General features: G+C 35.4%; 1 protein-coding gene across 1 annotated transcript in view; it reads right to left on the reverse strand.

Moving 5' to 3' along the window:
* The window catches only part of PPP1R3A (protein phosphatase 1 regulatory subunit 3A), a gene marked incomplete at its 3' end in the record, with an annotated part of 36,703 nt that extends 22,038 nt beyond the window's left edge, over nt 1–14,665 (reverse strand). The window contains exon 1 of the mRNA XM_079931090.1: nt 13,480–14,665. Coding sequence (XP_079787216.1) covers nt 13,480–14,267 — 788 coding nt within the window. The 5' untranslated portion in view covers nt 14,268–14,665. The remainder of the gene's footprint in view (nt 1–13,479) is intronic.
* Between the last annotated feature and the right edge of the window lie 459 nt (nt 14,666–15,124).

Genomic DNA, 15,124 nt, shown 5'->3' on the forward strand with positions numbered 1-15,124 from the left:
GGTCCGCCTGCAGTAAATCATTTCTCTAAAGCCTGTTGCCCTGCATCTCCTATGCTGTCCTCTAAGTCTGTGTCATTCCATTTATGTTGATAAGTAACTTCTCATGTGCATAAATGTTATCCATTTATCAAATTAATGCTTGAAAATAGAAGCTAACTAGAAGAATCCTACATAAATTAAGGACTCTGTAATTTCTTTATGGTTAATTGGCTGATTGGGGCAGTATGGTTCAATGCCACAGGGAATTAGAGACCTTAAATCACAAAAAGAGCTTTTCCTCTTATATATTTCCTGGTCTTGATCAAATAAATCCCTTTTGCCTAAATTTCTTCTTATGTAAATAGGACTGGCCTCTTGACTACAATGTATAAAAGTGATCTAGTAGGAGGTAATTTTATATCACTTAAGAAATAATGATAGAGACATTTAAAGTATGTATTCCTTAAGTTTATATAATTAGAAATTTCTAAACCAAAGAACGAGCTAACTTGTTAAAGTAGTAAAATATCATAAATTTAAAGTTGTCAATGGGCTACAATCCATGCACAAGATGAGAGTCCCACCTGGTTTTGTAGACAAGTTCTAATAAATGTTACAGATGCTCAGATAAAAATTAAAAGAATGAAAGCAAACTGGTCCAAAATTACCATAAGTGGTCAAGGAATTCCCCAGGAATTGAAGAATAACACAGAAAAAAAAAGACTCTTATAATCACACCAACATAATTTTGAGGGTTTTCAAAAAAATTAATTGCCTCAATTAGTCACAGACAGGAGTATTCTGTTGTACTAATAAGAATACCCCTCCAGGATGCTCAGTCAATAGCTAAGCTTTCCCCAGAAATTGTTTAAATCAGTCTCAAAAATGCCATTTTCAGTAGGATCCCATCCATATTTGTATACTAAAAGTTAATTGGACAACAACAAACATAAATGATAAAACTTTAATTTTCAGCAAGTTTCATTAAAACACTTCTTCTGAAAAAGTGAAACATAACTATTTACAAATGCTATGCATTACCTACCTCAATAATACATTTATACTTTGGGTGGAAACTTCAGGTTTTATACAATAAAGCTCTTTAGGATATTAGGAAAATTATAGTAAAACTCTTAATGAAAACTATGAGATGATAGTTGAGGGTAGTGATGTAAGAGTTAATTGATGTGTCATTATAGACGGGGTATATTATTATTTTGCCATATGAAATATGTAATTATTTATGCTAATTTCCTAAAAACATATATTTGTTTCCCAATTCTTATATCATAAAAAGAAAAATATAATTTTAAAATTTAAAGCATTATAATATAATAACAGTACTATTTCCATCTGAGTTTGTTAATATTTTCACAAAACATTTTAATTGTAGTTTATATTCTGCAAAAATCAGCAGTTAGCTACAAACTAGAAAGTCACCATTGCTTATGGTTTTCAAAGGTAAAAGCTTTTGCCTATAAGAATCAATGTAACTGGACTCCTCTTATATAGTTTTAAAACATTTATATACAAGCATATGGGAAGTCTTCATATTATTTCTATAAATTTCTTTAAATCTAAAATTATATTAAAGTAATTTTTTGAAAAAGTACTCAATAGGGAGTTCCCTGCAGTGGCTAGGACTCTGTGCTCCCATGCAGGAAACCCAGGTTCAATCCCTGGTCAGGGAGCTAGATCCCACATGCCACAACTAAGACCCAGCACAGCTAAATAAAGAAATATTTTTTTTAAAAAAGTACTCAATAGAATGTAGCAGATTCATCATACTACCTTTTTGTAGGTTTTAAGGTTAAACATTTACATGCACTGCATTTTTTCTCTTTAATTGTTTTTGTTTTTATGGTTTCATATAAGCGAAGGCCAAGAATCTGCAATCTCAAGACAGAGAGGACGTGGTTTAGGTGTTTAGGTTTAGGTACAGGGGAGGAATCTGGTAGAGGCAAAAGGCCCAGTCAAAGGAAGTCATTAAGGTAAAGAAAAGCAGACAGAACAACAGCCAGACCCAGAATCCACAGGTGTCAGAATCAGTGAGTGCCACAAGCAGCAGCAGCAGAACTAACATGAGTACTGGCCCTGGTCCTGGGCCTGGCAAAGAGAAAGAATGAATGACTCAGTTCTGATCAGTGGACGTTCGATATCTGCCTTTGGTCTTTTATTATTCAGCCTGTTGGATTTTTCTCTTGTCCCACTAGTCTGGATTGTGATATGAAGGAAGCCAAAAGCTGACCAATGCGTATTTCTTTTATTTGGGATGTTAAGATTACTTGATATTACAGAATAGTAACATTGTACTGACTCAATGAATCAGCTCATTAGAAGACAGGAAAGAAGGAAAGACTAAATAAAGTGTCAACTATATTAACTTATTTCTCAATTTGATCTTTCTTTGATACCCTGGTAACTGCAAGTAAATTTAGACTACTACAAGATGTTAATATGGTTAATATGTTCAATTCTATATTTAATTTTGAGTCAATTTAGACAACAAATATATGGTTACTGAAGAAATAAATTTCCCTCTTAGCTGTTGTTTTTATAATGTGTATGTTTTTTGTATACTCTGTTCTTTATTTTTTAAATAATGTGCTTTTTTAAATTAATTTATTTAATTAATTTATTTATTTTTGGCTGCATTGGATCTTTCTTGCTACGTGCGGGCTTTCTCTAGTTGCAGCGAGCGGGGGCTACTCTTCGTTGAGGTGCATGGACTTCTTATTGTGGTGGCTTCTCTTGTTGCAGGACATGGGCTCTAGGCACGCGGGCTTCAGTAGTTGTGGCATGCGGGCTCAGTAGTTGTGGCTCGAGGGCTCTGGAACGCAGGCTCAGTAGTTGTGGCACAAGGGCTCAGTTGCTCTGTGGCATGTGGGATCTTCCTGGACCAGGGCTCGAACCCATGTCCCCTGCATTGGCAGGTGGATTCTTAACCACTGCGCCAGCAGGGAAGCCCCAGAAACAATGTTTATTTTTATTCAAATGAACAATCATTACTTATGTGGCAATGGAATCGAATATGAGTGTAGAATTAATAGGAGTTGGCAAAAGAGAAATCAGTTCTTATGTTGACGTTTCTTATTTGCATGACTGGAATGATGATTATGACTTTAAACAAAGTACAGGATAGAGGAAGAAGGATTAGGATTGAAAGGGAAATGTAACTTTGGTTTGGGACGTAAGGGAATTAATTTGCCACGTGGATATCCAGATGGAGATGACCCGTAGGACCCTGATTTTTAAAGATTGTGAAAACAATAAAAGCACTCATCATTAAAATTATAAAAAGCATAATTCATTCTTTAAGTATTCAGAATGAATACCTTAGGATTTTACCAGGCTCTACGGTTATCAGGTTTAATCAATATTTTTTCAGAGCTTTTCCACACAAAACCCTTTGTTAGTCACAGTGGGGAATAATGCTTAAACTAATATACCACTGCTGACCTCAAGGATCTTGCAATCCATTTGAGAGGATGGCACACACATAAAAGTTTTTAAAAGTGCAGGAAAAGGCCACCATTTGAAAGGCCACCATTGGAAGAATTCTGGCTAAACAGATATAGAGGGACATATGACAAAAGTTCTCTTCCTCCAAATAAAAATATCTGATAAACAGTAAGTTTCACTGAATGTTAATTTCTTTGCTTATAAATTGCATCAGATGCAAACATGGCAAACAGCAACCCTTTCATTTAAGGAAAGTTGTTTTATTTTGCATCATAGGAGTAGCTACTCCATGGGAAAATATTGCCAGAAACGCTGGTAATTTTAAGGCAGTATAGTGAAGCTATGAAAGGGCAAAAGCAAGTTCCGTAACATGGATAAATCGACAGTAGGAGTAGCCCTGGTGAACTACACGAGTTTTATGAGATTTGTAAACAAGTGCCTTGAATGTTCACATAATTGCCATTGTCTAAAGCTTAACTTGGTTTGCCAAAGGTAACTTTGAATGAGGTATTACTAATACAAACAATATAAAATACTAGAAAATTATGAACTATCTTTGTGAAAAGTGAAAAGCTCATATATACATAGGCATGTGTGCTTTCCACACAAAAAAGCAGTGCATCAAGGATAACTTGAATGGAGGTGGGCAATATTACTTATACTGCTCCCTATGTTCAATCTACTAAATAAATTATCAGCTCGATTGACTGTACCAGTCCTCTGTACATATTCATTGCTTCAAACAATGCCTTTTAGTTAAAATTGTACACACACATAGACACATACACACAGAATCAATAATTTTAACATATATTCAAATGACTTCTGCTTGTGAGCACAGTATTAATCTTAAGGTACACTTACAACAGTTTAAATTTCAGCTGGTCAGTGTTACATTTGGTTTTTACAAATCTATTCAAAATTTCTTTTCAATGTACTTACAAAATTATATTATTGAATGAAATTGTATTAAAAATGAGCTTTCTAAAAAAGGGTGTAGCCATTATTCAAAATTATTCATTATTTGTCTAAGAGAGTTTCAACAATTCTAATGCAGCTATCTTTTTAGGTAGGATTGAGAAATAAATGACATGATCTTCTGAAGTACTTTTAATTTTGTGATTTAGTGAAATAAAGCCTCTTTCCCTTCTCTGACTCTCACAGGAGTCCAATACTCAGGATTCAGAGCTAAAGAGGGCAGGACTGGGAAAGCTGCTTAGCTAGCCTATTAACCTATCCAGCTGCCCTGATACCTTGGTTGCGGCAGTGCACAGTCCTTGTAACAGTGCTATCATTCACTGGTTGGTGATGATTTTTTTCTTCTCTGACTTTTGCATTGAAATACTACAAACTAGTTTATTAGTTTGATCATTAGGAACTCAGGGGGGAAATCTAATGTTGTTGAGCTTATTTGACATGGAAAATAGAAATTAAATACTTTAATTTTAAAGTATAAGTATAGGAACTCCAACATTTAATTCAGTTGAGAATCGAAGTAAACAAATGACAAGATTAAAGGTATATAACAACATGAATGGCTACATGAAAAACATAGAATTTCCTGATCGAATACTTTACTAAAGAACACAGTCTTTCCAGGAGATGTTTAAAAAGAGAATATTATAAGCATTTGGCTTGGTAGTTTTCAGAATAATTCTGCCTGAAAGCAAAGGATAGAATTAGATGGTCTCTTCTACAATACAATTCAAGGAAGACTCTTCAGAAATCAAGTGCTGTATTAGCATTGGAAAAAAATGATTATAACTTTATTTACACTAAGCACAGTAGTCTTATACACTTACTCAAGATTATATGTGAAGATCATATTTTCTTCTGCTTGTGCCTGAATGTGATTTTAAAATTCGGTGAGATTTTTCCATTGGCAAATACTCAAGAGATTTAAGTTGTAACAATATATTATTATAAAATTATTTATAAACATTAATCCTCAGAAGGAGATATTAGTAAAATGTGAAAATACTCAGCTTTATATCATATGTGGCTTATGAAGCTGAAAGTTACCTGAGCAGTTCTATGTAATTTGTAATTGTGTGAATACATCCACAATAATTTTTAAGAATGAAAATCAGCTTAGGGTTTTTATCACAGCTTTAGAGTCAATAGGTTAGCTTTGTATCATGGTTTAATTCTGTAAAACAAGCAGAGTACTATCAGTGTTAAATGGGTGTAAAATCTGTTTCACATAATTAGGAAAAGCATCTACAATTTGGCATGCTTTACAGATTTAAATTTGGGGGATATTTTGATCTTTTTTACTACTGCAAACTTCAAAAGGGGTGAATGAAATTCAAATCTACAACCACACCCAGGACAATGATTGTCTTATGATATTAGAATCCCATTTGTAGTTGTGACTTGAATAACACTGATGTACAGCACAGACAGACCATTTTCAGAATAACTAGAGGGGGAGGGAACAGTAAAATTTCCTAAAGCAGGTTTGTTTAATGTACAATTGGTCTCTGTCACTAAACAATGCTGTGTAACTGTCCAATTTAGCAATCTATTTCTATTTGTCATTAAATCTCTAAACAGCAGGATAGTATGACTGAGGTTATAAACTGAGGTTAAAAACCAGTTATTATTTATATAATAGATAATAACACTACCATGCCAGTTACCCAAGTAAAGCTATTAGGGAAGCAGAATAAAAACCAGAAGAGATTTGAGAGTTATGCCCTGAGGAGCTTTTTCTTTTTATATAGTGGTGGTGGGGTACAGAAAATGCTTCAAAAGCAGAGAAATGACCAAAATTCAATGGTGTATAATAGATCTTCTTAGAGGAAATAATTATATCAAATCCAGTTTCATTAACTGAGTTATTTGTAATGAGGTAGATGGACCTAGAGTCTGTCATACAGAGTGAAGTAAGTCAGAAAGAGAAAAACAAATACCATATGCTAACACACATATATGGAATCTAAAAAATCAGTACTGATGAACCTAGGGGCAGGGCAGGAATAAAGACACAAACGTAGAGAACGGACTTGAGGACACAGAAGGGGAAGGGGAAGCTGAGACGAAGTAAGAGTGTAGCATTGACATATATGCACTACCAAATGTAAAATGGATGGCTAGTGGGAAGTTGCTGCATAGCACAGGGAGATCAGCTCAATGCTTTGTGACGACCTAGAGGGGTGGGGTATGGAGGGTGGGAGGGAGGCTCAAGACGGAGGGGATATGGGGATATATGTATACTTATAGCTGATTTACTTTGTTATACAGCAGCAACTAACACAACATTGTACAGCAATTATACTCCAATAGAGATATAATAAAAAAATTCAATTTCTATTCATATGTATACAGGGATGATAAGGTGAAACTGTGTATAGCTAACTCAGTTTTTTACTCCAAAAGAACCATCTTAAGAAGAACTACCTTAAGAAAAAACATGTTGTACTTCATTAAAAAAATACCTAAAAAATCCAGTCGATGTTCCAAAATTTTTTTGTAACCCAGAAGTTGCTGGAATTTAGGAATCATTTTTCCCCACAGTAGCAATGCCATAAAATATTAGCTTCCCTGGTTAGTGCCCAAAAGCTTATTGAACCCATAATTTTGAAACTATGTATTTGTACTAACCTGGATCCAGGCAGCAGGAATGATACTGAGGGGAAAAATCATCTCTCCATTAATCTTGGGCATAAGACTAGCCATGTACAAGATTTTAAAATATGGAATTTATCACCAATGCCATTTTGAGTATCTACTAAGTGTCAGCAACTGGGATAGATGTTTATATATGTTAGCTAATGTATTTGTCATAGCAACTCTTCCAAGTGGAGATTATTATCCCTATTTTATACCTGAATAAAATGGATACAAAGCGTAATTTATTCAAGTTCATACAGCTACTAATTAGTTAGAATGAAAGCCCAAATCTGCCCTACTTTAAAGCCCATGCTGTTTCCAATATGCCTTGTTTTTGGAATCCTCCTTCCCTCCCAAATACACACACACACTCCAGACCCCCAGGGTCCTCCTGCTTCTGTGGATCTCCTACCAAAACTCTGTATTCAAATCTGCCTTGTACACCATAGTGCTCCCTGCTCTAAAATTATCCATTTCCACTGTCTCAATCCAAACTCAAAGCCCATTTGTGCAGCTGACTTTAATTGGGTGTAAGATAGTGATAGTCCCTGCCAGCCTAGAGGTCTGCATTTAAGGAAAGGAATTTCTATGTGTGTGTGTATTATATAAATATGTGCTTACACATATAAACACACACACACACACACTTATATATGTATGATCTTTTAAGTCTGACAATGCAGTAGACAATCAGGCCTACTTCAGGTGACTGCCCCTGAGGTAACTTCTCTTATACTATTCCTGTTGGGGTGCTGGGGTAAAACCTTGGAACAAGGACAAGAGTCACAGTGAGCAGAATTGGAAGAAGGTGAAAAACTGAAGTGTCCCACTTCACAGTCATCTTTTGCCTGGAGTGTTATTGGCTCAGAGTTCTTGGTCCCTGCTCCATTTTTACAGGCTGCAGATGGGCTTCAGGTGGGAAGTTAGGCTCGTAGAGATCCCAGAGGATCCATGTGAGGCCTGGCATCCGTAGTAATTCCCTTCCGCTAGGGCTTGAGAGAAACCCTGAGTGGTGAGACCCTCTTCTTCCTCTTCTCTCAGAAAAGATTCAGAACTACTCTAGGGAAAGTCTAGGCTTATAGGGGTATGGATTTCCCACAAGACCAGGAAGCCACAAAGCCCTGGTAGATCTCCAAGGAAACTCTAAACTAGCTGGTTCCTTGCTGTCAACCATCTGGCAGCTTCCAAACAGTCCTCCTGATGGGTCCTGTGCAGCTGTGTTCTGGGTTTCCATATGGCCCTGCCAGAGGTCCCTCCCTTAAACAGACCCGGCTTCCACAATTAGCGTGCGCTCAGAACAGGTTAGTTATGGAATACATTAAGTCCTAAAGGCCTCATGGGGCTATTGACACTTTGCACTACTTCCAGGACCCCAGGTTATACTGTAAGTGAAAATTAAGGAAGTCTCACAATCCTAAAGCTCTGACTGGAACATGCAACAGGACCATATCTTAGGCACCATTTTCCAGTGCTTTTCTTGGCTTCATTTTAATGATTTTCCCACCCTGAAAGATAAACTCTCTCTAATCTTAAAGTCATGCTTTAGAAAGTATCTCTCTCTTTCCCATTCTTGAATGTACCTGGGTCTGTTCCTCAAGGACAAAAATTGAAGACTGGTCAGTTTTTTTCCTTTGGCATTGAAATCTTTCGGGCATTTATTTGCATTCACTTGGCCAAGTTATAAATACCATCCAACACCTATATCATGCCATTTCATTACTTAAAATAATAAATTGGTTTCACTTAACAAAATACAAAACCATATGAAGTCAGTCTGTGTACCCAATGGTTAGGAACATTTAGCAGCTGTTGGGAGGAAAAAAGAGATGCTGAAAAGGTCAGTCCGCTGTCCAGAACACAAGATCAGTTATAGATCACAGATCCGAGAACACCTGAAATGTAATGTAAATAGTTCTTTTTCATCCATGGCTTCCCTGGTATACCCAGAGAATCTGAGCTTTGTTTTGGTGTTCTTCCCCCCTCACCCCAACTGCTCTCTGCCCCTGTGAGGCCTGTTCCCTTGGGGCCTCTGGTCTTCACGGGGTCATGTTTCCAGCCATATGCCTAACAACACAGTACCTGACACACAGGCCCTTAATAAACACCTGTGGAATGAATTTTGAAACCTGAACAAGGAAGACTATGATGTCAGGAGAAAAAACACAAGTCCAAGAACCAAGAAATTAGTTAGGTGAACACAATTTGGTAATAATGACGGCAATTATATTTGGGTTTTAATGACTACTTTATATGTGCCCAACACTTTACTAGAAGTTTTTAAAATATAATCTCATTTTATTTTAGCTTAATCATCACAACATTAGGCAGGCAGTATTACCCCTATTTACAGATGAATAAACTGAGGCTGTGAGACGTAAAGTAATATGTCCATGGCCACATAGTTAAATGTATATTACCTGGGATTAATATGTGTGTCTGTTCAATGCCATAATCAATGCCTTTTTTAACCCTTTTGATCTGGTCCTCCATTTTTTCATCTATTAAACATGGAAATTTTAATAGTCATTAAGATCTCTTCCAACTTTAAGATGTTCTAGATATCAGGTGACTACATCTCAAGAAAATTTAGAATTCAATGAGTTTCCCTTGTTGATTAAAAGCCTGCAAAAGACAAAGAAATGGCTCTCTAAAGGTAAAAATTTAGAACCCATGAGAGGAAAGAGAAAAGGAACTTTGGGGCAGTTTGGGCTTTTCTAGGGTTTTTCAGATCCACCTAAAGCTAGAGTTAGCCTTGTCTTTTTGCAGGATTTATTATTTACTGATAACTTACTATGTTCCAGACACTATGCCAAAACTTTATATGTATTATTTTATGGAAATCTCTTACAATGTCTATGAGATAGTACTATTGTTATTCACAATTAACAGAAGGGGTACCAAGTTTAACTTGCATAAAGTCACACAGCTAGCATGTGGTGCATCTTGGACTCAAACCCAGACATGTTTAATTCTGAAGCCCCAAATTTTAACTTTGAAGTTATACTACTTATGCATGCTATTTTTAGTTTATTTATCTATGTACATTTAATATTATTTATATCAATGTCATTTAATTCTTTTGGTCTTTTTTTTTTTTTTTTTTTTCCGGTACGCAGGCCTCTCACTGCTGTGGCCTCTCCCGTCGCGGAGCACAGGCTCCAGACGCGCAGGCTCAGCGGCCATGGCTCACGGGCCCAGCCGCTCTGCGGCATGTGGCATTCCCCCCGGACCGGGGCACGAACCCGTGTCCCCTGCATCGGCAGGCGGACTCCCAACCACCGCGCCACCAGGGAAGCCCCTGGTCGTTTATTTTGAAATAATGGCCCTGAGATGTAGATCAGAAATCTGCTTAGTTTGTTTGCTAACACATACACCAGTGCCACATATGTGGTGACACTTACCAAGTATTTCATGATGCATGACTTTCGGTGCAATTAAATACCTTTGGGTCACTCTCAGTCATATGCCTATGCGTTACAAACTGTTTCCCTCTCCCTCTAGATATTTCTTTCTGTCTAAAGTGGATAGATTAACAAGAATCAAAGAAAAGAGACAACCACATCGATGTGGAGGTTTGCAAACTCTGACCTGAAAAAAATCTCCGTAGAGAAAACATAACAGAAATCTTACCTCACTCAGTGTGTTCCCACAGTTCATTCTGTACTTATTAGAAGGGATTATTGACACTTCTAGAAGATACAATCTCTGAGACCCTGATAGCAAATTAACTTTGGTATCAAGAGGAATTCAAGTTAGTTGTTACTCTCTACATTAAGACAGACTTATTTTCAGTTTAACTCTGACTTTTGTTACACACTACTATTAATCTACTTGCATGTGTGAAGTAAAAATTCACATACATTTCTCTTCTGCATTTACCTTCTCAAAGAAGTGACCTCCAAATTAAGTTACATAGGAAGTGTGGAAATGCTCAAAACAGACCCATTTAGATTCTGTAACTTTTGATGGGAGGAAGATATTTTAGAAGCTATAACTTTTTTGATCAAATAAGTATTAGTCCATTTTTGCTTTAGCCAAGTACACATTTTGTAAAAGAACACTAATAAGGTGTGCTGTTTTTCCCTAACCAAATTCTTCACAATGAAATCCAACTGCAATATTCATTTAGAAATTTGATAATGCTCTCTTGTGTGAGTTTTAGGAATATTTGAAACCCCATTGCATATAAATTATATCATGGAAAAGCTGTATAAATATTCTATTAAGGCACATGCTGTTCTAAGGATCTGTCAGGATTTCCTTTATACACTCCATTTTGAGTGGTATATAAATCAGATGTAAAAATTCACGTTGGACTGAAATTCAGCACAAAAGGCCTCCTCCAGAGGCAAATGCTTGTTTTCAAAATGTGGTTTGAATTATGTTGGTCATTTTTAAGTTATAGAAGTGCAGAAAATGTATTTGTGGTTTTGAAGGAGAGAGATTTTTTCCATTTTTATAACTCATTAGGAAACTTTACAGGCCTTTAGACCATTTTGTGGTTTAGATCTTCTCAAGTTTTTCCCCAAAGCAATATTAAAACTTGAATGGTGTCCGCCATGAATCCAATGGTTACTGTTCTGAATACAAATGTGGGTATTGATATATATCCAGTTATACATATCTTAGACTAGGAGAAGTTTCAATAATATCATGACTGGGATAGATTAGGCCTAGCAGTTATCCTTTTTTGTTCTTGCTATCAAGTCAAGTTTGCTCTATCAAAGGAATCCTCTATCTTTACCATAGTTCAGCATGTAATGCTTGTAATTTTAAAGCTGCATTTCTTAACTTGCAGAAAAATCCAGAGTTAAACGCTGCTTCTTTTATGAGGTCTTTGACAATAAGGCTATGCCTTTTTTAAGTTTCACTTTTCTCTAATATATAGGGCAACTTGCAGCATGTATATTAGATATTCACAGATGATGATCTTATTTGTAAAGTATTTAATATGTGTATGTTTATGTATATAAATAGTTTATTAAATAGTGTTGAACTTATTTTATCTATATAGCTAACATGTTGCTGAATAATTTCATAAACTAATAAACTATTACTTTAGCACATAGAGATTATGATTATATTATCTCTCAATAGCATCAGTTAAAACCTGAGAAACTTTTGTTTGGACTAAGAAATGTAGCATATCTCACAAAGTCAGATAAACCAATCTTTCAAATGACTTTAAAGGATAATGAAAACAGAAATATTTTATATGATTGAATTGCTTCACCTACATTATATTTAGTTCATTAATGCATTAGAATAACACATTTAGTAGTTATTATTTATTGCTGTATAAGAGATCAAGGCATTAAAGCATAAGAGGTTAGAACCTTCCCAATGTAATTCTTTATGTTTTTATTTAATTCCACTTAGAATCTGGGTGTCTTGATTCTTAATACAGTTCCCTTTTCATCATCTTACACGATTTCTGGTGCAGTTACTAGAATCCTTGGGTCCAGTGACAGTTATGGTGGACCATCCAGAGGATAATCAAACATTTGCCTGTGGCTGGTAGAGCATGTGGATTCGGAGGAACAGGAGACATCCGTCTCCTCTTGGATATTTTATCTACTCGCCTACTGTCATGGAAATTAGCCAACTCTACAAGAGATAGAATTGAAGACTCAGTTTTCTTTATTTTTTACATTAACAAGAGAGCAAGGTTACTAATGAGGGGTCATATCCCAAATCTCTAATCTATAAAGCTAATATCCTTATTTCTATTTGGGTCATTTTTTTATTCTGCTCCATTTACTTTTACTAAATTATACTACTTTGTGTTCTATAATGTTACATTTGGTTATAATTATAAACTTTTATGTGTAATTCATCCATCACTCATATACTTCTGTCTTTCTCTTAGCTTATCATTAAAGTCATAGCTCTTCCAATTTAACTTAATATGTATCACTCCAAACATCCCTGTATGACTCAATCAGTCGTTAAAAAGTTCGTTACAGCTTTGGGGGGAAGTCTGTGAATTTCTGAGCACTAGATACATACTGAAATAAGTTTTATGTTAATCAGAAATGTTTTGAAGTACGGCAAAAGTATTTAAAAACCACTGAAAATAAATATACATTAAATGACAAAATAAATAGTTTTATATGTTAAGAATCTAGATTCTGTGGTTTGAATTTAAGCAATTTATAACTTGCTAGGTAGGCAACATACACATTGCAGTCCCCCTGCCATCTGTTACATTATACCCATATTTTCCTTACATTTGGAGGATAGATAACACAGTGCTTTTATTTGAATAGCACTGACCTTATTAAAGCCTAGCACCATTGTTTTATACATAACAAAAATATATTTTTAAACAGAATGGCTATTTCTTACAACCAGTGAAATAAAGAATGACCTTAAATAACCTTAAGATTATAAAAAAGTAAGGAATGTAAGATATATCCTCACCTTGATTTTACCTTTAAGCAGCCTTTTATTTGTCTGTTAGGAACTTCTTCCTGTAGTTTTCCAGGCTCCAGCTCTTGTTCTTTCTTTTGACAAACCAGTATATAATTTGTGCCATTATTATTTGACCAAAATGTACCAACAGAAGTTTCATAACGTATACAAAACTCAACTTTACTGCCATCTTTTTGATAAGGAGGAACCAATAAAATTTTAAAGGAGAATTGGTCAGTTTCACCATCACATGAATTTGGGACATATTCTGCTAATATGTCATAATATGTCTGCCAGTCATCTAAGGACATTCTCACATATACTAACTTCTCAAAAGAAATATTCAAAACTCGAATAATGCCCTTCATACTTGTAGATCCATGAAGATACTCAGTTGATTCCAGTATTGCTTTCTGTACTTGAAGTTGTTGCATAAGGTCTTCTTTTGAAGAAGGCAAGTCAAATAGTGGAGATAAAACATATTCTTCTGTGTGGAAAATGTCCTTCATTAAGTCAAAATCAGTTGAACCACTCGGAAATTCCCAGGAATCAAATTCTTTAACAGACACAAGATTGAACCCAAAGTTGTCAGCAAATGAAACTCTTCTTGCACCTGAAGGTGGATTGTCCAGGTAACTGTCTTCAGATGAATCAGAACCTCGTCTGCTAGGTTGAGGGGAGAAACCAGGTCTGAAGGTAGCTTTAACTTCTTCATCTTCAGAAAGAGAATCAGGTACATTAGGAACTTCTAAAAAGTTATCTTTGCTAATCTGACTAGGTTCTTCAGAAGGCTCCATTGGGCTCTCTGATATCAAATAAGGGAGAACTGTACGACTAGTAGAGGCTGATACTTGAGACACTGAGGCTTAAAATAAGTATAAGGTTACAGTTGACATTGCAGAAAGGAGTCAGCTCTATAAATAGGTCTGATGGCGTGTAAACTATGCTCGCTTGCCTCCAAAGGCCTTTAATATGATAGCATCCATGTTACTCTCACCAGCATGTTTCAGGTTTAACTCTCAGTTTTTAAAGTTGCATATGTTTATGAGTTCCAAAGAGACATCTTAAATCATTTTCTGCTGTGTTCAACAATCTGAAACTTTAAAATAAAAATATTATTTTAACCAGTTGATATTAAAAATGAAAACTTGAACCATTTATTTTAAAAGACAATAAAATTAATATCACAATACTAAATATGTAGTTTGAGCTAAATTCATCCATTGGAGCAGGCAAGGGAACACAGGAGAGAATGAGAACATTTATAGAACTGGAAAGATCCAGTGTCTAATAATAATGATAGCTACCATTTATCATGGACTTATATATAATGTGAACTCTAAAGGGTTAAATAGAGGTGCTGGGAGTTCTGAGGAAATAAACATGATTTAGGTGGAGAAGGTATCATTTGAAATAAACCGTGAAGGGTAGGTAGAATATATACATCCAGGGTTGGAATGAGGTGGATTTTCCAGGTGGAAGAAATAGCATAAGCCAAGGCCTAGAACAAATAATTAGTCAAATTTGTTATTTTAAACATTATTGTTTCTTTCAATTAAGCCATGGAAAAATACAAACAAGTAATGTTTAATTAACTTGAAAATATAAGTGGGCAATGGTAAACCCGGCCCAGGAGTAAAATATTTATGTAGAA

This window comes from Stenella coeruleoalba (assembly GCF_951394435.1).
Source record: "Stenella coeruleoalba genome assembly, chromosome: 9".
Classification (NCBI taxonomy): Eukaryota; Metazoa; Chordata; class Mammalia; order Artiodactyla; family Delphinidae; genus Stenella; species Stenella coeruleoalba.